Here is a 19,809-nt window from a genome sequence, read left to right as displayed (position 1 = left end):
TAATTCAATGCATAAGTTAATTTTTTGCAATTGCAACACCTGTTTTACTTGAAAAGAAAACAATAGGCTACTAGATTGTAAGACAGACTGTGAAATGTGTAGGTAAATACTCAAGAATCACATGTGAACAAATGTGTCATATTTATTATCAAGATAAATCATTGTACACATTGAAATAGATTATAATAGAGTAAACACAAAACAATGATACACACAGTAATTAAAACAGTAAGGATTTAGGCTACATGATATCAAGCAGTTGTTGGTATTTCCCAGTTAAACACTTGGCAGAGATGGAAAGCCCCTGAAACACCTCTTCTTCTAATGACTCAGTGACTCAACATGTCTCTGTCATAAGTGAGCCCAGATGAGAAACCTGCCACTGGTTGTACCTGAGAACACACAGGTTGAGATACACAACCTCTCTGGTCATTTAAGTTGGAGCAGTTTTTTTTTTAACACACCATTTCCTGCTTGTGTCTTGTTTCTATCAGGTATTTCACTAATGTCCCATAAAAGTGACAGCTGGTTTGGTTTTGCTGTTATTAAATTTGATGCAGGAAGGAAGCTTTTTCTTGTCATATTATCCAAGCGTTTTACAGTAAGAGGCCTGTGCACTCGTTCACTGCGTGCATCTTTCTGGCAGGGGTCGGCATCATTAATTGGGCCAGTTAATTATCTCAGCCCATGCAGAGGAAAAACAAGATATCATGCTTGAAAAGGTTGCCCACCTCTGACATAAACAGTTTGAGAAGAGGCTTGAATCACAAAAGGACCGTGGCTCAAATATGTTTTTCAGAGATTTGTTTAGCTAATTATTTCTCAGTTTTGGTCGTATAGGTTTTTATTTCAATTGCGTAGCTGAGCTGGTAAACCTCATTAACCTATTTGTAACGTCTTGAAATAACACACATCAGGCTATTTGTGTCCACAAATCATTTATGTCTAAACACATATGTTCTCAGTCTCATCATAAATCAGTCAGTATGAAATATTCACCACCAACTAAACTGCTCATTTGAAGAAAACATAACACTCTTGTATCATTTACTTTCAGGACCTCTCCCATGCTCTGATTCCAATATTTTTGCGTGGGCTATAAATATTTTATCGTCAAAATAACACAGTTTAGTATTTTACCTCTGACATATGCTCAAGGTTTAGCAGAGACTCAGTGATGCTGGGTTCCAGCTCCATTCTTCACATTTGTCAAACATTTTTTAACACATCGTGCCACCATTACAACCTGTAAATCAGTCATTTCAAAGAGGCATCTTAAGCCAGGCCCATTAATGGTACTCTTGGCTGCCATGTTGCCTGCCTCTAGTCACGGGGATGGGCGTGAAGGAGTGGTTGACCTGTCACCCACCCACCCTTTGCCTCCTGGGCTCCTGAGGGATGATGATCAGATGTTCCTGCAGCAGGGCTTATTCTCCTCTGTGGTTTCTGCCTTGGGGTTGCTCAGGGTCACAGCACTGATGGAGCCTCGAACCACCTCCTTACTGCTCACCTTCCTGTGAATCTCTGATAGAAGATATTAACACACATTATTATCCACTTAGATTGTGTCAGCATAGAAGAAGTTACTTATTATTGCCAGGCTTTGAGACAGAGACATTACACAACCCTCTTTGGTAGCAAAACAAAGTATATACCGCACATTCCTTAACCCTAACAAAGTTCAACTAACTTTTCCAACCTCAAACCAATCAGAAGTGTTCTTCCCAAACAGTCAAATAGCTGCCCCACATCAGTAAAGGTAATGTTATTCTGGCCCTTTCCTCCATGGCCTTATTATGTTAGGTTAAATCTACAGTCACAGGGTGGAGCCTTACCACTGCATATTAACAGGAATGTGTGTTCGTATCATTTACTTTAGGTTAGGAGAGGAGAGACAGACAGGGAGGGACTTTCAAGATGGCAGCTGTAAGGAAATCCTTATTTGCATAAAGTAGAAAAAAGTGAAATACATTAAAATGAATTACCTGCCAGGACGTTGTTGAATGCTGCTTCCACATTAGTTGACTCCAAGGCCGAGGTCTCCAGAAACAAAAGCCCTTTCTTATCTGAATTATACAAATAAGCCAGGTTAGATATTTTAGATTTAAATCACATTCATTGTAATTTCCCCGCTCCGATCTTTCGTCACAGTGTGATAAAATGCATCAGAAAGTGGGCTCTATTGCAACATCTTTCCATTTTCTACTATCATAAATTCAATTTTTGTGATGAGAACACTTGATGTCTTCATACCGGCAAAGTCTTTGGCCTCCTCGGTGGGCACTGATCTCTCTGACTCCAGGTCACTCTTGTTGCCCACCAGCATCACCACGATGTGGGGGTCAGCGTGGTCGAACAGCTCCTTCAGCCAGCGCTCCACACTCTCATAGGTGAGGTGTTTGGTTATGTCATACACCAACAGGGCTCCAACAGCACCTCTGTAATACCTGTTTGGAGATGAGTAACTCCTTTTGTCACATTTAGGTGTCTTCTTTGTTTGTCATGAAGCAGCTTAAAGGTAATTATTCATACTTAAACGTACAGTAACTTATTTTAAAGAAATATTTGCATGTATTTTGACTTGTGATTTTTGCCATTGATTAATTCTGTCATTTTTTACTCTATTCACTCCCCTTTTCGCTCTGTTTAGGTCCCCACCAACTTTGCATGAACTTTGCATGTCTTCCATTTGATGCTGGAGAGGTAAGAGAACATTGGGCCTCATTCACGAACCGTTCTTAAGAACAAATTTGTTCTTAAGTCCTACTTACGAAGTTTTTACGAAGATTGTGGCATTCATGAATGTTTTCTTAACTAAGAACAAAATCTAAGAACAGTCAGGAGTATACTTACGCACTTTTAGGTGCTGAGACTTCTGCAAAAATAACCGATTATAGGGTTTTCTTTTGTTCTGCAGTTCTATGACATTATATGATTTGAATAAGAATTATTTTCTTATCTTTTATGATGTTTTTAATAATCATATATATTAATAATAATAATTGACAAATCATTGCAGTCTCTTAAAAAACATTACAGACACTAAATTCATATCATATCTTTTTTTGGGGGAGGGGGGGGCATACAGCTGCCGATATGATTTGTTTTTTTCCTAATTGCGGGCTGCAACAGTGCACTTACTGTAAGTGTTCACACTACACACAACTGTTTTTTTTTTCATATGTGATAATATGATATTTATGATGGCACACGTGAGAGTGTGGTCTCTCTGATAACAACCCGAAGAGCTGCATCCACTGCTGACGCAACTAAATATAGCCTAAATATAAATATAAAAATATAAACTAAATATAAGCCTTTTGTTTGTTTCTTTGTTTCATTCCTGCCGCAGTAGCGCCACTTCACTACTTAAGTTCTTTTTATGTTTGGAGTCTGGTGCTGCCTCCCAGATTTTCATTTGAGCATTTCAACTTTCTTTCTCACTTCACCTTCTCTGCTCAGTGCCTGTGGGTGCTGTGTGCACATGGCCCTGCAGTCTCATGCCCTTTTACGGGCATTGATGGGGCTGTTACCTATGCTAATCCTATGTTAATTAGACTCACCTGGCACACGCCCTCAACTTACGAGGAGATGGCATTCATCAAGTAGGAACACAGCTGCGAACAATTCTGAGGCTTACGAACGCGTTGATGAATCTGACGTAGGGTTTTCCTAAGGAACTTCTTAAGAACAACTTAAGAAAGAATCTAAGAAGGTTCTTAAGAAGATATTGGTGAATGAGGCCCATTGTTTTCAGGAGTTGCAGTTTGGTGCTAATTCTCTGGAGGGTCACTCACCACTATCAGTGACCATAATGAGATTCAATGCTAGTGTTAAAAAAAAAGAAGGAAATTAAGAAAAAAGTCCAATATTTATACATATATTAGCTGTGTTAAGGATTGTCCTTTTCTCATTGATAATTAGCCATTTCTCCAGCTGTTGATTGAAAAAAAAACTTCAGTGGCTGACAATTGCTCCAAAGTCATGAACCAATCAATACATCCTTCACAATTACATTTCGGCTCCACTCTTCCAGCAGCATAATTAATTCCACTTTAATAGGTTTTAGCTGCTTGTTACAGCACAAATGGGAAATTCCATGGGAGTGAGAATTTGCATACTAGTCGGTGTGTAATTACTCAAAAACCTAAGCAGTCAGAAAGGAGCTAATCCAGCAGTGTAGCATATCCTCCGAATTTTTCCATGTCTTAAAAATAAAATTGACATGGTTCTATTGTTTTAAAACCAGTTTCCAGACTGTTAATCCTCCTAGTTTAATTTTTTTTAAAAAGGAGAAGAATGAATCGGGGGCACCCGCTGATGGAACAGAGAGCCACTGTGCGCTGAGCATTCAAGTAGACGTCTCTGCTCTAACCAATGGGATTGAGGAGTGTCAGTTAGAACCAGATATGAGGAGAACATGCTGGTTGTTTTTCAGGTATTGTGGCAAGTTCATGTGACTCGTTCATGTTTTGACTGATAACTGCACCACCTTAAGATGCTGACATACAGGTTGCTCAACGATAAACGGTCTTTACTTGTTTGAAGGAGAAGGGAAGGAGAGGAATATAATTAAAATGTGAATTGTTTAATCAACTTGGAAATTTGGAAAAATAACTGTAGAAATGCCTTGAAATTTGCTAACATTGAGAATGGGTATCAATGTGTAGCTGAGATGGGTGTTGGCACTCACGCTGAAGTGATGGCCCTGTATCGCTCCAGTCCAGCTGTGTCCCAGATCTGGGCCTTAATGGTGAAGCTGTTGAGCTGCACCGTCCGTGTGCTGAACTCCACACCGATGGTCGTTCTAGTATCATGGTTGAACTCGTTCTTGGTGAAACGGGACAGCAGGTTGCTCTTCCCTACACCGGATTCACCAATCAGAACCACTGGAGAGGACACAGACCACAGAGACATTTTAATTAGAGCTCCGAGCTTTGGGTTTGGGGTTGGTTGTTGCAACGGTAAACCCAGTATGCATTAGATAAAGGAGACAAAACAAATATTCCCAGAGCCCAGTATGAGCCAATCACGTTCATGTCATCCTTTAGGAGAAGCTTTTAGTCTAGAGGTGTGTCTTTTTTTGGTTGCCCCATAAATCCTCAGTTGTAGCTGTCTGAGACTTGGGGCTAATTACGCCATAAGGGATATAGTGTCCTGTTTTAAAACCAACACCACACCCGGAAGGTAAATAGGTTAATTATTTCAACTTGGGGGTGCATGAGGGTGTTGGCCCTGTAACAGAAAACACCACATTGATTAATAAAGAGTTCACATCCATACACGAAGGCCTCCTATATATCCCACTGAGGATCTTGTGAAGCTGTTAGGCTATCCCACTGAACACTGGAGGAGACGTATTTGTTCATCCTTTTATTCAAGAGCAGGAAGTGAGGGTTAGAAAATATGGGATGCAATGCACAGGCCGTATTGAAATGTCAGTAGGGGTTGAAACGTAGGCTCAGAAGTGGAGACCTTTGGATTAGACATTTTGAATTTTTTTTTTTTTCTGAGCGCTGTTTTCCCTCACTGCTCAAAACCATGTATTTCGCCAAAGACTAAGGACAAATACTGTATTTTGCATTTCCTTTCACATTTGTCAGCTCCATGGATACGACAGACACTTCCTCCTCTGGAAAACTGGAAATCTTTGAGGTAAAAGTCTCTCACAAGTCATCCTTTGTTTTGCCAAATAACACCACCTCTGTGAGGTTATTTCAAAGCAGGTGGAACAAGTTAAGATGCCACTTCCTTAAATCCTGCGACGCCTACCTACTGGATAAACAGGACAAGCACCCCCCAGTACATTTCAGTGACTAATGTTTGGGTTTCAGTTGTTAGTGGCTGACTCAGAGAGAAAAAAGGCTTGGCTTAATGGGCACAGATAGGAAAGTATGACCACACTGTGAAAACACACAAGCAATAGGAGCTCTGCTCATTTTGGTTTAGACACAGTCACAGCTTATTGAGGCGTGCGAGCTCAAGACTGCTGAGATAATAATCCACGCTCTTGTGACATCTCCACAGCCATTAAATATGGATTTAGAGTGTGATGGGAGTTTAAAAAGAGTTAGACATCTTTGGGAAATGCATTTATTTTTGCTTTTCTTTCTGAGACTCCCATAAATACTTTAAATGTGAGGCCAGTTGGTTTAGCTTAGCACAGAGCCAGGTAAGCTATTTCCATCCTTATGCTATGCTAAAGCCACAAATTTGGCTGTGTTAAACAGGGAAGCTCAGAGCTGTTGGAAGGCAGATCATTGTAACTTAGTCAGGCTAGCTGTTTGCTTCCTGTTTGCATGCTAAGGTAGGCTGATCACCTGCTAGCTGACATCTAACTCTAGGCTGGAAAGTGACTCTATTTCCTCAAATGTGAAACTGACTGTGACGCTTAATCTAAAGAATAACAATAACCTACATTTTGTGATAATTAGCCTACATCTCATGAAAAATCAGCACCCAACTGATTAGTTACTGTAAAATTCAAATGATTGGGTTTGAGAACTTTTAACAACACATATTTTAACAGCTGATTTTGGCTACTTCACCCATTCCAACAATTCAGTTTCCATTCATATTGAATTTCAGTTCATCCACTTTAGTAGCCTACTGGTTGTTCGCAAGGGCAATTTTTGAAGGATCTTGTAACAGCCCACTGCTTCTTTACACAGTGAAACAGCAAACACTAGCCTACTCTCACTTTTAATACTTTTTCCTACTGATACTCCTGTTGATGCACTTTCACTTAAGTAATGTTTACTATAGCCTACTGTTCTTCAACAGATATGGAGTCTGCTGAATCACGTATAAAATGTACAAGATTTTGCAAAAGAAAAAAGCTTAAGAAAACAGTCTCACATCGAAGTTCATTGTGAACGTCTTCTGATTCCCAAGAATCCTAAAGCACAAAATATAAGCGCCAGGTCTTGACTTTCAGTATGTTTAACCTGAAGTCCAAGGTCACAGGAAAGAATGTTTTACAAGTTGCTCTACTCTAGGTAATTGTTCACTGTGGAGCCACATCACTGCGCTGCCTTTTTTTTTTTTTTTTCCAGTGGGTGCGAATGCCTGTTTCTCTCTTCTTCTCTTCTACTATTGAGTAACTTCTTATGCAAACAATACCCCTGGTTTCTATGGCAATACAGGACAAGAGGCCCTCACACTCTCCAACAGCCTGGTTTGTGAATCCTGAGGAAGCTGGGACGAACTTGATGGGTTGCAGTGAGGATTAGATTTTCCTTTTGTTTGTTTTCATGACCTTCAGGACTGGAAATGCAAACTGTGCTATGCAGCCACTGCTCATGGTGGAAACCTATAATAACTCAGGCCTAACTGACCAAGGTTTCATTCTGACAAGATCCTTGTGGTCAATATGAGAATTTGTGTGAAAAAAAAAAGTTATATTATCCATGGTCATTGGTGTAATAAAGCTAACTTTAAACATCTGGTGACCCATTTTTATGCAACAGTACAAAAAGTTCTGGCAAACTGAAGAATCAAGCAGTAATACTTCACAGTGTGCCTCATGGTGTAGACGGACCAGAGTATATGCAAGTTTACATTCCTGGCAAACATCATGTAATCTGATTTTACCGATTAGTTTCTCTGTGCTATCGGCGAATCTCTCGGTGGAATGAGATCGAGTACATACTTGTGATATACTACGGTGTAGACAGCAAGGAGAACTACAATAGTGAGTAAGTTTATTTAGCCTAATTGTAATAATTAGTTCATTAGAGTATTCACAATTCACAGGTTGCTGCCTCTGAGGGTTCCTCATATATTGTAGGCCTGTTGTAAAATACCAATGTGTCATTTAAATATAAAATGCTGTGTTAATTAAGGAGACTTGGAGGTGCTGGTAGGTAGAGTCTGCCATCTTGAGACTGAACCAGGTTTGCTGGTTTCTCCTGCTTCCATGCTTTTTGCAAAGCTAAGAATACCAGGTGCTTAACACAGCACCACAGAAATGACAATAGTAATAGTATTCATCTTACTCCCCCAACATGACCCTTTAAAGTATTATAATTTTTGAAAGAAAAAATGTAATTGTGCACTCTGGCACTCTGTAACCTTATATGTCACAGTCAGCTTGATCTCCTCATCTATCTCTTGGCATCAAGGCAAATAAGCCTATTTTAAAGTGTTGAAAGAGTTTTGAGGGGTGAGTTTTTTCCTGTCTGAGAGTTGAGGGTGTTACATATGTGTGTGTTTGAATGTCTGCGTTTCTCCCTTTATTTAATATTTGACTGTGTGGAGATGGACAGGAAGCATCTGTATCTAAGTGAGGGATCCCTCCTGGAATTGAATCCCAGATGGAGAAGGTCCCCAGTTGGAATTGAATCGGAGATTTGATCAACATGTTGTGGATGTGCTATGTGCCCATAGTGTAAGCCTTTTCTGTGATTCTGTACATATTTAATCACAATCCACAGTGAAGTGAGAGAAGCTGTTTGATGATTTGCATACAGTTGTGATTGTGACTTCTCCATCCACCTACCTTCCATCCATCCATCCAACTGGTGCCTTTTATCAAAATGGCATTTTTCCACTAAAATGTCAAATCACTGCACCTGAACCAAATCACCTTTCTGAATGACTTTTCTTTCTCTTTTACATCTGCTAAAAAAACGTCTGTTACTAGAACCAGCTGCTTGTAATAACTGATGCTCTGTAGGTTGTGTGCAAAATTAATTAGATGAGTAGCACGAGGTGATACCTTCCAAAGAACCAAGCCTTGATCTAGTCCAGTTCTGATGCACAAACAGCTCCTTAACAGACTGAATGTGCTGCTTTACTGTTTTACACCACAGGCACAGTTACAATGGTGTTCAGCTACAGATAAACAGGAATTAAAGCACACATCCTGGTTTGAATAGTAGCCTGTGATATGCATATGCTTTCCCTGAGACAACATGCTGACCTGGTTATTTGTGATTGTAGTATCACTCAACTTCGCAGGTCAGTAATGCAGCTCTGAAGAGAAAAGTTTACCTGAACAAATCTGTCTATCAAACAGCTGCCACAACTTCAGGCTATTGCTGTGTACTGTTTATCATAATCAGTGATTTATTACTAGGTCTGTTGCATTCTGGTGGTGGCAAACAGCACTAATTCCTGTTCCTATATACTACCATGTTAATAATAAACAAGGAAGTGAAATCTCAAGGACAGAGAAACATTACAGAGTGACACTTGAAACCCTTCAGGAACAGTGATGGGGATAAAATTTAATAAAAAACTACGCAGGAGAACACATGTACTCACCCTTAAAGACAAAGTTGTAGGCCTCATCTGACCCCATGTTGTGTCCATTCAGTGCTGCCGCCCCACAGTTAACTGCCGTGTCTCCAGCTCTCACGGACTGGTCACAGGATGTAAGATGACACTGAGCAACAGCAAACCCAACCTGCCTCTCAGATCCTCATGAGTCAGGAGAGAGAACGGCTGCAAGAAATGTATTGACACATGAGTGCCAGTCACCAGCCTTCGCTACCCTTCCTTATTTGAGTTAATAGAAAGCTTGGCTTGTTTGAACAAGACATGTGGAGTGTGTCCAGGTTGTTCTGCTGCAGCGGGGCGGGGTTTGTGTCAGGGAGTGGTGGAGCAGTGATGGAGGTGTGTCTTAGTAGTAATGGAGCCGGTGCAGGGCAGGTTGGACAGGTAGGGCGAGACAACCAGGAAGGGCTGAGGCGGGCTGTCAGGTGCCTCCTGGTGGAAAAATCAGATAACAGCATGCAGGAAGCACAAAGCAAAAAAAAAGAAAAGAAAAAAAACCTCTTGCTTCATCACTGAGAGAAAAATCCACCCTGACACTGAGTTTACATGGTTTTTCTATCATATTGAGCGAGTCGGTTTTGATTTGTGGATTTTCAATCAGTTACTTTTTCATCTCAACAGCAGAGAGAATAACAAAACAGCACCTTGGACACCATGAAACCATCCCTGCTGAATTTACAAGAATGTGCACACATGCAAACTATTTTACCATTTCCATTCCCCGCTGCCAATAAAAACCACCTCTGCTTTTCAAATTCTGTTTTTATATCCAGGCCTGTGGATCGCATCAGATCCTCTAGTCGGCTGGCCTCATTTCTAAAAATGTGCAGTGATGGGAGACTAACTCCTGGACATGTATCATATAGACACGATTACAGTGGTTCTGCATCAAAATTTATTGGACTGTATTAAAACTGACTTTGGATTGTTATTGTTTTTTGTTTTACTTTTCATTACACTGAGATCTAACTCATTAAATCAGAAATCTATCTTCCTCTTCCCTTTGCAGAAAAGGTCAAGGTCACTGAAACTCTAGAGTCAGAGAGTTTGTATTCAGGGCCATAAATTAACTGTAACAACAGTCATATGCTTTTTTGGGCAGTCTGCTTTGTGTCTCTGACTCTTACAATGTTAAAAGAGGAAACTCTTCCTTTGCGGCGCCTATAGTCCTGCATGTTTCTAACATTTTGCTACTCCAAATATTTTGCTGATATTCATTTCAGGGTTTCAAGCAACTGGGCAGGCAAAAAGTAAGTGACATGAAAGGAAAATCTACTGTGATTGTCTACAGGAAAATATCTGACAGCAAAGGATGCAAAGAAGGAAAGTGAGGTGTGGACAAATAACACATGTGCTGCAATAGAAAGAGAGATGAATCCTTCTACTTGGACTCAAACAATCAAACAAATAAAAAAAAACATTGAAATAAGCTTCTGTGAAAATTAATCCAAAAAACTTGTTTATTTGACAGTTTAAAATCAAAGTAGCAAATAATCTGCACTTCACTTTAAATCAGACAGAGAGTCTCATTAAACCATCGACACACACACTTTGCACTAGGATTAAAAATGCTCCATTTTCTGCACAACTGTATGTTTGAGCTCAACCTGCGTCTGAGTGAATCAGCGGTGAGACCAGTGGATGATCAAGTCATGTCAGTGGTTGTACATGCAGACATCCTACTGACAAACTGTGTGGCCCTATGGAGCAGATGGTGAAATTAACAGATTCATAATTGAGGGCAGAGTTAGAACCCCATACTGTGATCATAAATATACTGAAATACATCTTACACACACACACACACACACACACACACACCCTCGCTCGCTCTTTCGCTCACTCACTCACATACATAGATATATATGCATTATGCATTTCGTGAACAGACATAATGTTACAGCAGTCCAAGAATAACCTGGATTATATGATGTTCCAGGCAGACAGAAGCAGCACACACAGTCACTCACACACACACACACACACACACACACACACACACACACACACACACACACACACACACACACACACACACACACACATCTCCACTATGATGCGGCCACTTGGGTTAATGGTTCCTCCAGGTACTGCACCAGTGCTTCTGCCTATAAACACAACAGAGACAACACGATGTTAAGAAAGGCTATATTCAGACTGAGGAGTGATGCTTAATAGCCATAATGCGTCTGCACTGTGACTCATCCAGTACATCCTCCACCAAGCTTCCTCTAAAACTGACCTGTCATATAGCTACTGTGAAGGCAATGTGAAATGACTAGGTTTGAATGATTTAAACACCACAAAAACACTACGTCACACAGCACAGTATAGACAGGATGACTACACCACAGTGTCTGAACTGAAGGAAAACAAAGCTTGAATTCTGCAGGCTCAATCTCACACTTGTGAACTCATTAGGTGTTAGTGTGCAGAAAATTAAAATTAAAGTCTGACAGTAAAGTAGCTCCAGGACCATTTCTGAAGGTTTTCACAGGTTTTAAACTGCTCTGCGATACATTGCTTACACTGAAACATTTCTAGGAGCTCTGAGGCTTTCAAAGTGCAATAAGCATCTGTCAATGCATGTCATTGTCAAAACTGTTCACCCCCACTCCAATCCAAAATGTCAGATATTTTTTTATATTTGATAGAAAAAAAAATTAAAGACAGAGGCCTTTGCCTGCTTGAAAAAAAAAACAAAAACACTAGGAAAACCCTGACCAAATCAGAGAGGTTTTTATTTTATTTTATTGTACTGTCTATTGTACTTGGCAAATTCACTTATTGCCATAATCACTATAGTCATAAGGGTCGGTTCATTACCTTTAATTATCGGTGCATGTTGTTTTGAGATCTGCTGCTCAGCAAACACAATGGAGGTGAACCGTACAGGTCCCTTGTTCCTCAAAACTCATCAAATACACAATCCAACAACTCTAAAATGCTCTTGTGGACAAGTTGTGACCTGCACATTCACCACATTCAAATAATCATGTAACGTTACGAGACAGAGTAGTATTTGAGGTAAATGCGTAGGCGGAATTACATTCCAGACCTGGCTGCTGGGCGAGAGACTTCAAAAGCACAAGTAGTTCTGAATATTTGCTTCATGTGTCGTAATGTAACATAATTATCCATGATTATTTAATAGCGTGGTGAATGTGTAGGTCACAACTTGTCCACTAGAGCCTTTTGGAGTTGTTGGATTGTGTATTTGATGAGTTTTGAAGACAGGGGACCTGTACCGTTCACCTCCACTGTTTTGGCTGAGCAGCTTGCATCTCTGCCTCGCAGATCTCAAACCAACATGCACCGATAATTAAAGGTAATGAAGCTACTTCTATGACTATAGAGATTATGGCAGTAGGCGAATTTGCAAAAATGATGAACTATCCCTTTAAAGTAACTAAGTGATAAAGTGACTTTTGTTAAATGAAAATTTGACCTCTTATTTGTCACTATTTTGGAAACGAAATAAGGAATTGTGAGGAACTGAAATCAGAATTGGATACATAAAAATCCTAACGATACCCACACCTATTGTCATGGAATGTTGGGAGCATGGTTGGACCTGGAAATGTGCAGCACGCCCAGAATACCATACCAACAAAAGCAGAACAACAGCACCAACTGCTTCAGTGTTAAAACTCTCACCTTGGCTTTAAGCATTCCAAAGCCCACGGTCTCTTTGGCGTACATACACAGCAGCAGGTTGGCTACACGAGTGATGGCCACTCTTCCCTCCTGAGAGATACAATAAGAGAGCAAAGTTAGTTCCACACTCATCATACACCTGTGATTTATCTTACCGGATTTGGTACAAGCCTGCCTCTTACCATACAATCCATGAGTATGAATTTGAGTTTGTCCTCGTTGAAGGCTTGGTGGCCGTTCTTGTCGTACGCCGCCCAGATGTTGCTTGCGATGGCGGCAGTCACTCGTGCGTCAGTGTCCCCATAACCAGAGTAGGCCAGAAGTGAGCCTTCATTGTTCAGTAGGCTGGTGGGAAATGTTAGGTTGGATGTGTCAGTATTAGATTATCATGGGACAGGAGTTTACCACAAGCGGCACTGTTATCTTTTACCCAAGATACACATCATTAACCTGGACACTTTTTTCAATTTAATACATTTGAAAAACATGTAGCCTACTTATTGTCAATTTCTTTTTTTGACACACTAAAGAAATCATGTGTTTGCATGTTAACTTAACCTAGATTAGAGACTTTCAAATATGATTTTCAATGATAATTATGGGCTGTAGGACCAAAAGGAGATGAAAAATTTCACTACCAAGTGATAATTTGATTATCATAATTATTTTTTTCAGAAAATCTGATATTAAACAGGAAATATTGTCACACAATTAGCTAGCCTATCTGAAGACATCAGTTTGTGCTCTTATGTTTTATATACAAAACAACTGCTTATTTTTCACTGACAGGCAGATAAATTGAAAATAAATAAAATGTATTACATACATAGAGATGTCAGCATACGTGTTGACATATGTAAAGCTATTTGTAACAAACTACGGTATCCAAGACCATGATATGAGGTTCAGGGACATTTTACATTTAATTGTTTCCACCTGAGGACCATTAGCCTTTTTGTACCGCAGCGTGTTACGCACGGTCTTTGTCTTTCTCTTCAGAGCCTAATGTATATTATATTCAAGAGTCACAGTACTATTTAATGGTCAGAAAACTACATTTGACTCCTGTACCGAGCAGAGCAGAGCAGCAGCTCTAGCTAGCACGCTGCTAGCAGCTGGCCCTACTCACAGTGTGCTCTGGACTCCGTTCGTGTTGGCCTGGCTCAGGACCTGCGTCAGCGCCTTGGGCCGCAGCATGGCTCACTAACCTCCGATGGGTGCTGATGCTAAATTAAATACTTATATTTAAGCGGCTAAACAACTAGCTTAAACTGTCAAAAGAAAAAGTACTCAACAATACACAAGTCAAGTCAGCTGATCTAGATGTTTTCTTCCCTTTCCGGTCACGTCGCAAAGCATTGTGGGAATAGTAGGCCTCTGCAGTATCACGAGTTTTTTGATGAAAGGAATACGTTGTTATTCCTGATTATTTACATATCTAATACATTGAGCCGAATGTCCCGAGTCTGTCCACTCAAGACAAGTACTGCACTATGGCTATAAGTGACATGTATCATTTATCTGATGATTTTCTTATTTAATTCAGACAGCATTTGCAGTTGTCAGTGTATTCATATTCCCAAAGTCCTTCTATGTCTCTGATATTCCCCAATCAGTTGGAAAAGAAGCCTAATTATATGTGGAAAATTCAGTATATAAAATTATCATCTCCATCCTGCTAAATGTGAATAAATACAAAAATGCAACCCAATAAACTGTGGATTCCCAAACAATATGCCTTACAGGAATAAAAAATATCCTAGATAATGTGATCTAGTGGAGTGCACATGCTCAGCTGGAACTACTTATGAATTAACATGCACTGAGAATAGACAAGGAATATTGGAAATAATTTATTTGGTTGAAAAAAGTCCATTTAGAGACATACAATGATAGACTTCACAGACTTTTGTAAAATATTGCAGATCCCAACAGTTGTGTTTAGGCACTACACTGCTTGTAAGGAAATACACAACCGTATTATTGATAATGGCTTGTTTTCACTTCTCATCAGTAAAAATCATAATCTAATGGAAACTAGCGTTCTGGCTGAATCTGTGAATGGAAAAACCTGACAAAGTGCAAGAAACCCTTTTGTATACAATATTGCAATGATGTAATTTGGCAATGCTGTTGGAAATTACACAAAATAAGCACAGATACTGTATGGAAGAGATACATGCCTTGGTACAGCATACACTTCGTATTTGTCATATGGGACAGACAACCCTATTGTAGACTAATCATAGCTTTCACTTACTCCTCCTGAAAACATTTAGGCTGCAGACATAACCATATAAGTGCTGTGAGCAGTGGAAAGAAGCTGTCAAGATGAAAAAACAAACAAACTTTAAAAGTGATAACTTCACAAGGACCTTCACAACCAGGCAAGATTAAGGCTCAAGAGTGGAAAACATGTTGAGCTGGTTGTCCAGACAGAAAACACAAAGAAACCAACTTTCTGCAGCAACTTCCTGATTGATAACTCTTTAATGAAACCACCTAAATACAATAGTAATAATAATTAAATAATGTAAAAATGTAAAATTTGATATTAAATGTTAATTTAATAACCTCATGCAGAAGTAGAGTGAAGGTTGCACTGCCAGCAGAAACACAGTGGTAACAAATGTTATGGTGTCATTCCACAGCACAGCATTTAGCCCAAGACTAATTGTGTTAGAGCCTCAAACGGGCAACACTCTTCCTCTCCATCTACAGTATAATCTAATATTCCATCTATTATCTGTCTGAGGTCAGGTCAGACTCAAATGTAACAAAGGACTATATTTGTTCTTTTTAACTACATCTCCCAGTCCCCATCTATTACGCTTTGATCTTCAACCCTGAACTGAGTGAGTTAGGCCAGTAGTCTCTCGATGGCTGCGTTGACGTCCCCTCCTGTAGCGATGAGTGCCTGCAGATTGGCCTCTCGGTTGATGAAGCCCATGGCGTTGAGCTGGTCGAGCTGCTGCTGGAAACGAACCTCCGGGTTCTGAAGCTGTTGAGGGGACGAGACAATGTATGAAGTCAGACGCTGCTCGTTCACAGAGGTGGATCTCTGAGGTTTTGATCACAGCCTGATACCAGCTGGGAGCCGTCTGTCCACAATCTGTTATGTTTTCACCGTTGAGCTTCAGCTGAGAATTTTATCGTCTGAATTGTTTTATTTCAGAGCATCTACAAGTTACACTTCCTGAGCTTGACCTTCAGCTGATACTTCATCTTAACGCAGTAAGTAGAGTTGAACGAGGGATGGGCATTTCAAGCAAAAGCACTCTATTTGATAATCACCTGGAACTAATCGATTATTTTTCATTCACATTCTCATCTAAAGCCTGGTTTATGCTTCTGCGTCGCAGCGACGGCGGACCTACGGCGTAGACCCGACGCCGTCGTTGAGCATTAGAAGTTCTGAGTCGAGGGAGCGCGTTGCTTCTGGTCACAGTAAACAATGGCAACTGAAAAACAAACGCTTTTATTACAAATGTTGAAGCGCAGGTGACGGAGAAGATGTTTGAGGAGGTGGTCTGTCTGACCAGTCGAGGCTGAACGGGTGAATTACCACACTGACGTTCTGAGCGGACCAATCACAGTCCTTGTGGTTCGCATCGCAACAGCGATGCGTAGTCAGGATTTTTTGGAGGTGCACGTCATGCTACAGCGTAGGGTCCGCGTAGGGGTCTGCGTCAACGGCGTAGCTAGGCCGTCGTCACGATGCAGAAACATAAACCAGGCTTAAGTCTGCACCTTGCAGAGTTTTTGCTGCACCTCAGCTTCATTTGTTTTTTGACAGTTTCACACAGAACTTTCTAATGGCTGTAAGAGTCTTTTCATGTTTCTCCCTCTTCTGCGCCAGTAAAAAGGGAACATTTACATTTTTTCAGAAAGACTATAGTTTCATAAACTATTCAATTTTTTTTTAATTGAACGACTATTCCAAAATTCAATAATCATTGCCCATCCCTAATTCGAACTGACACTTCAACTTCATGATTTCTTTTCCCTCAGCACTTGAATTTCACCTGGCATTTAAATCAACATTAAGAAAACAGGAATAAGAACCAAACTCGACTTAATAAGTGAGACATACAGACAATTCTGGGCCAAAATAAATCATACCGATGGTCCCCCGCCTGCAAACATCTGTAACATCTGCTGCATGAGCTGTTGCTGTGAGGGACTGGCTCCTGGTGCAGAAGAGGGAGGGGTCTCTGGAGGGACTCTGCTCCCTGCTGCTGCTGGAGGAACTGTGATACCACGTTGAGACAAACTAGAGGGGAAGGATATGTCAAAATTAAAGACAACAGTGGCTATTCACTGGCTTCCTGTCAGTTTTAGCCAGATACATTATGCCATCAAGTTGCTAATAACACAAACAGCATGCTACTTTTTTTTTTTTTTACCAACAAGAATTTGTGCTTTACCCAAATTAGTTAGAAGTAAGTACGTAGTTAAATCAGAGGTATAACTTGTACCTGGACATGAAACCCGGGACCTCGGTTTGTAATGTCTCAAGGCCCTGTTGGATCTGTATGAGGGCCTGCATGGCTCTGGGGTTGCTCAGCATAGAAAGTGTTTGGGGACTCTGCATCTGCAAACAAACATGACATTATTGACATTTTTTATCTTGTGCACACAAGAAAACTATTTGGATATCTGGCCATCACATAAACGCTCTGCTCGGACCTGTCTCATGAGCTCAGGGTTGCCGAGCATGCGGGATACGTCAGGGTTTTGTGTCATGAGCTGCTGCATCTGCGGATTGCCCGCAAACATCTGTCTCATCAGGTCTGGGTTGGACATTATGTTCTGGACCAGCGGGTTTCCCATGACCTGCGACAGCATCTGTGGGTTGGACATCAGCTGCCTCTGCACCTGCTGCTGCATCTCCATGAGGTTGGATGACCCCATGCCGAGACCTAACAAGCCGGACAGGTCGCCGAGTCCACCTGAGGTAGAAGAAAACAGCTGGGGATTAGCTTGTGGCATGTGTGTGGGCATGTTGATGGGGAATCGCCCTTTGTTGCATTTAAATCATATTTTGCAATGGGAATGTACATTTTCTGCATTTGCTGTCACATCTGTTGTATAATATATTTAAATGTCTCTGTGGAAATGAAGTCACTGAAAACGCTGGAAGTTTTGTGTTTGAGTTGTGAATGTATAAGTTAGTGAATGCAAGGCTTTATTGGAACCAGCGTTGGAGCTGCCAAAAAGCACATTAACATCAATCCCAAATCTTAGGCATAATGTTGCTATCACCTTAAAATCTTATGTCAACCATTGGTGACTTATTGTATATAAATCTTCACGAAAATCACAAGAATTAAACTCAACGTGGACCAAAATGCAACAGTAAATTTCAAAATATACACATACCCATTGCAGAAGCAGGTTGTTGTGGTGATGTCTGACTGGTATCACGTCTTGGGCTGTCTGCTACACTGGTGCTGCTGCTGCTGCTGGAGCTCTGTGGACCTGGAGCAGAACTGGAACTGGTCTGAGACGCAGCGCCACCTGTGGTTCTGGAGGGAAAAACCAATCATCAAGTAATGCTCTTCCAAGGCACAAGCTTTCCCTCTGAACTCTGACATCATGAATTGTACCTACTTTGGGGCAGTCTTGATAACAAGATGAACCGTGTGTCCATCTTTGATACCATGTTGCTTTAAAGTGTCACCGTCCTTCAGTATCTTTCCAGTAAATATCAACACCAGCTGCTCCAAGTTGGCCTCGAACCGTTTGGACACCTCCTGTCTAAACTGCACAAACAAAACAAGAAGGGAATCAGTTCACCATCAGAGCAAAGACAGCATCAGTCCAGATGTTCAAAAAAGGAATACCCATCCTATAAAAAAAAAGGATAAAAAATTAATTATTTCAGTTTATACTGTGCCTGTTTAGTGCATATAACTCAAAGATACATCAAATTAACACAAGGTGATATATTCTTAATCTTTGAACAAAGTGTAAATTAAATAGTTCCATAAACAGGTCAATCATGTAAAAGATATCTTGGTAAAGAGTAAAGCCATTCAATAGTTGAATAGGTCGGAAAAACTGTTAGGTATCAAAAAGTAAGTGATCATTATCAACACTGTGGTTTGATCGGTGACGTTGGTCAACAGCGGTCTGAGTACACCCAGCATCTATCGCTCTGGTCTCACTTAAAGCAGAAGTAAGTGGTCCGGTCGTTTTCGCTAATGCTGCGTTCCAGGCAGGCTTTTGAAATCGTAAATTACAGCTTCAAGTCACAACTTACGACTTTGTTGCGTTCCAGGCAACCCACTCGTGTTTCTCCGACCTGTTTTACCTGTGAAAGTCACTATAACGGCCACTCGTAACTTCCGACCGGTGAACTCGTACCAGATCGAACTGGTACCACTTCACGGTCGGAAAAATACGAGTTTCCTTGAACGCACCATAACAGTCCTCGTCGCTACGTCACCACATTCACGGCGTCCCTTGGCTGCACCAAGGGGGCAGTTGTCGTTCTGAGAAGTGAAGCTCACTTCCGCGTTCAAAAAGCTGCAATCCCCTGGGCTGTCGCTGGGGGCTGGCTCCAGAAGGGAGCAACTCCAATTGAGCCCCATGTTAAAATAGCCGATTTTACAGCTTTAAAAAACATATTTACAGCCTGGTACATTTCATTTTTTTGGTCTCAACCGATAGTCTCTACCCCCGCACACACTCTGAGGGGGGTGAATTTTTTTTTAACTCTACCGTTTTACTGTTATTAGGTTTAAAGTTCTGGCCAATTAGGGCGCAGAACCGTTGAGTGACAGGTCCGGCGACCGCTGCTACGAGGCCAGTGGGCGGGTTCTCGGCCGGCCAACGGCCGCACCGCTCCAAATAGCAAGTAGAATCCAA

The 19,809-nt window shown here is 40.9% G+C and overlaps 3 protein-coding genes across 4 annotated transcripts in view; all 3 read right to left on the bottom strand.

Annotated features, from left to right (window-relative positions):
• Positions 1 to 122: 122 nt before the first annotated feature.
• On the bottom strand, positions 123 to 9,524 carry rab25b (RAB25, member RAS oncogene family b). The gene is made up of 5 exons (XM_085801052.1): positions 9,268 to 9,524; positions 4,694 to 4,889; positions 2,254 to 2,447; positions 1,986 to 2,066; positions 123 to 1,524 (listed from the first exon to the last, which is right to left on the bottom strand). Exons 1-5 carry the CDS (start codon positions 9,302 to 9,304, stop codon positions 1,406 to 1,408), a joined length of 627 nt encoding a protein of 208 aa, XP_085657178.1. The 5' UTR covers positions 9,305 to 9,524; the 3' UTR covers positions 123 to 1,405.
• A 1,197-nt stretch (positions 9,525 to 10,721) lies between these two features.
• lamtor2 (late endosomal/lysosomal adaptor, MAPK and MTOR activator 2) lies at positions 10,722 to 14,278 on the bottom strand. 2 transcript variants are annotated; one of them, XM_085801048.1, is made up of 5 exons: positions 14,066 to 14,278; positions 13,119 to 13,281; positions 12,937 to 13,026; positions 11,316 to 11,387; positions 10,722 to 11,231 (listed from the first exon to the last, which is right to left on the bottom strand). In XM_085801048.1, the coding sequence occupies exons 1-4, from the start codon at positions 14,131 to 14,133 to the stop codon at positions 11,331 to 11,333; spliced, it is 378 nt and encodes a 125-aa protein (XP_085657174.1). In that variant the 5' UTR covers positions 14,134 to 14,278; the 3' UTR covers positions 10,722 to 11,231; positions 11,316 to 11,330. The 2 variants fall into 2 exon arrangements, with proteins under 2 accessions (XP_085657174.1, XP_085657173.1); XM_085801047.1 differs by having other exon boundaries at positions 11,213 to 11,387.
• Positions 14,279 to 14,776: 498 nt separating this feature from the next.
• Positions 14,777 to 19,809, bottom strand: part of LOC146971628 (ubiquilin-4-like) — a 6,032-nt gene continuing 999 nt past the window's right edge. The window contains exons 2-7 of the mRNA XM_085801036.1: positions 18,550 to 18,701; positions 18,319 to 18,464; positions 17,626 to 17,888; positions 17,415 to 17,530; positions 17,059 to 17,209; positions 14,777 to 15,937 (exon numbers count right to left, since the gene is read on the bottom strand). Of these exons, the coding sequence (XP_085657162.1) occupies positions 15,797 to 15,937; positions 17,059 to 17,209; positions 17,415 to 17,530; positions 17,626 to 17,888; positions 18,319 to 18,464; positions 18,550 to 18,701 (969 nt within the window). The 3' untranslated portion in view covers positions 14,777 to 15,796. The remainder of the gene's footprint in view (positions 15,938 to 17,058; positions 17,210 to 17,414; positions 17,531 to 17,625; positions 17,889 to 18,318; positions 18,465 to 18,549; positions 18,702 to 19,809) is intronic.

Source organism: Trachurus japonicus, chromosome 16 (assembly GCF_045865225.1).
Source record: "Trachurus japonicus isolate A0001 chromosome 16, Traja_1.0".
NCBI classification, from domain to species: Eukaryota; Metazoa; Chordata; class Actinopteri; order Carangiformes; family Carangidae; genus Trachurus; species Trachurus japonicus.
The sequence above is the reverse complement of the archived record's forward strand: the minus strand, read 5'-3'. Positions and strand labels throughout refer to the sequence as shown.

What these genes read in the sequence shown, in the direction of transcription:
- rab25b (XM_085801052.1), bottom strand. Translation starts at nt 9,304, where the DNA reads ATGGGGTCAGATGAGGCCTACAACTTTGTCTTTAAGG. An exon ending in CTACAACTTTGTCTTTAAGG is followed by an intron (nt 4,890 to 9,267) that starts GTGAGTACATGT and finishes TGTCCTCTCCAG; the next exon opens with TGGTTCTGATTGGTGAATCC. An exon ending in GGAGGCCAAAGACTTTGCCG is followed by an intron (nt 2,067 to 2,253) that starts GTATGAAGACAT and finishes TGTATAATTCAG; the next exon opens with ATAAGAAAGGGCTTTTGTTT.
- lamtor2 (XM_085801048.1), bottom strand. Translation starts at nt 14,133, where the DNA reads ATGCTGCGGCCCAAGGCGCTGACGCAGGTCCTGAGCCAGGCCAACACG. An exon ending in AACGGAGTCCAGAGCACACT is followed by an intron (nt 13,282 to 14,065) that starts GTGAGTAGGGCC and finishes ATTTCCCACCAG; the next exon opens with CCTACTGAACAATGAAGGCT. An exon ending in TTGGAATGCTTAAAGCCAAG is followed by an intron (nt 11,388 to 12,936) that starts GTGAGAGTTTTA and finishes TTGTGTTTATAG; the next exon opens with GCAGAAGCACTGGTGCAGTA.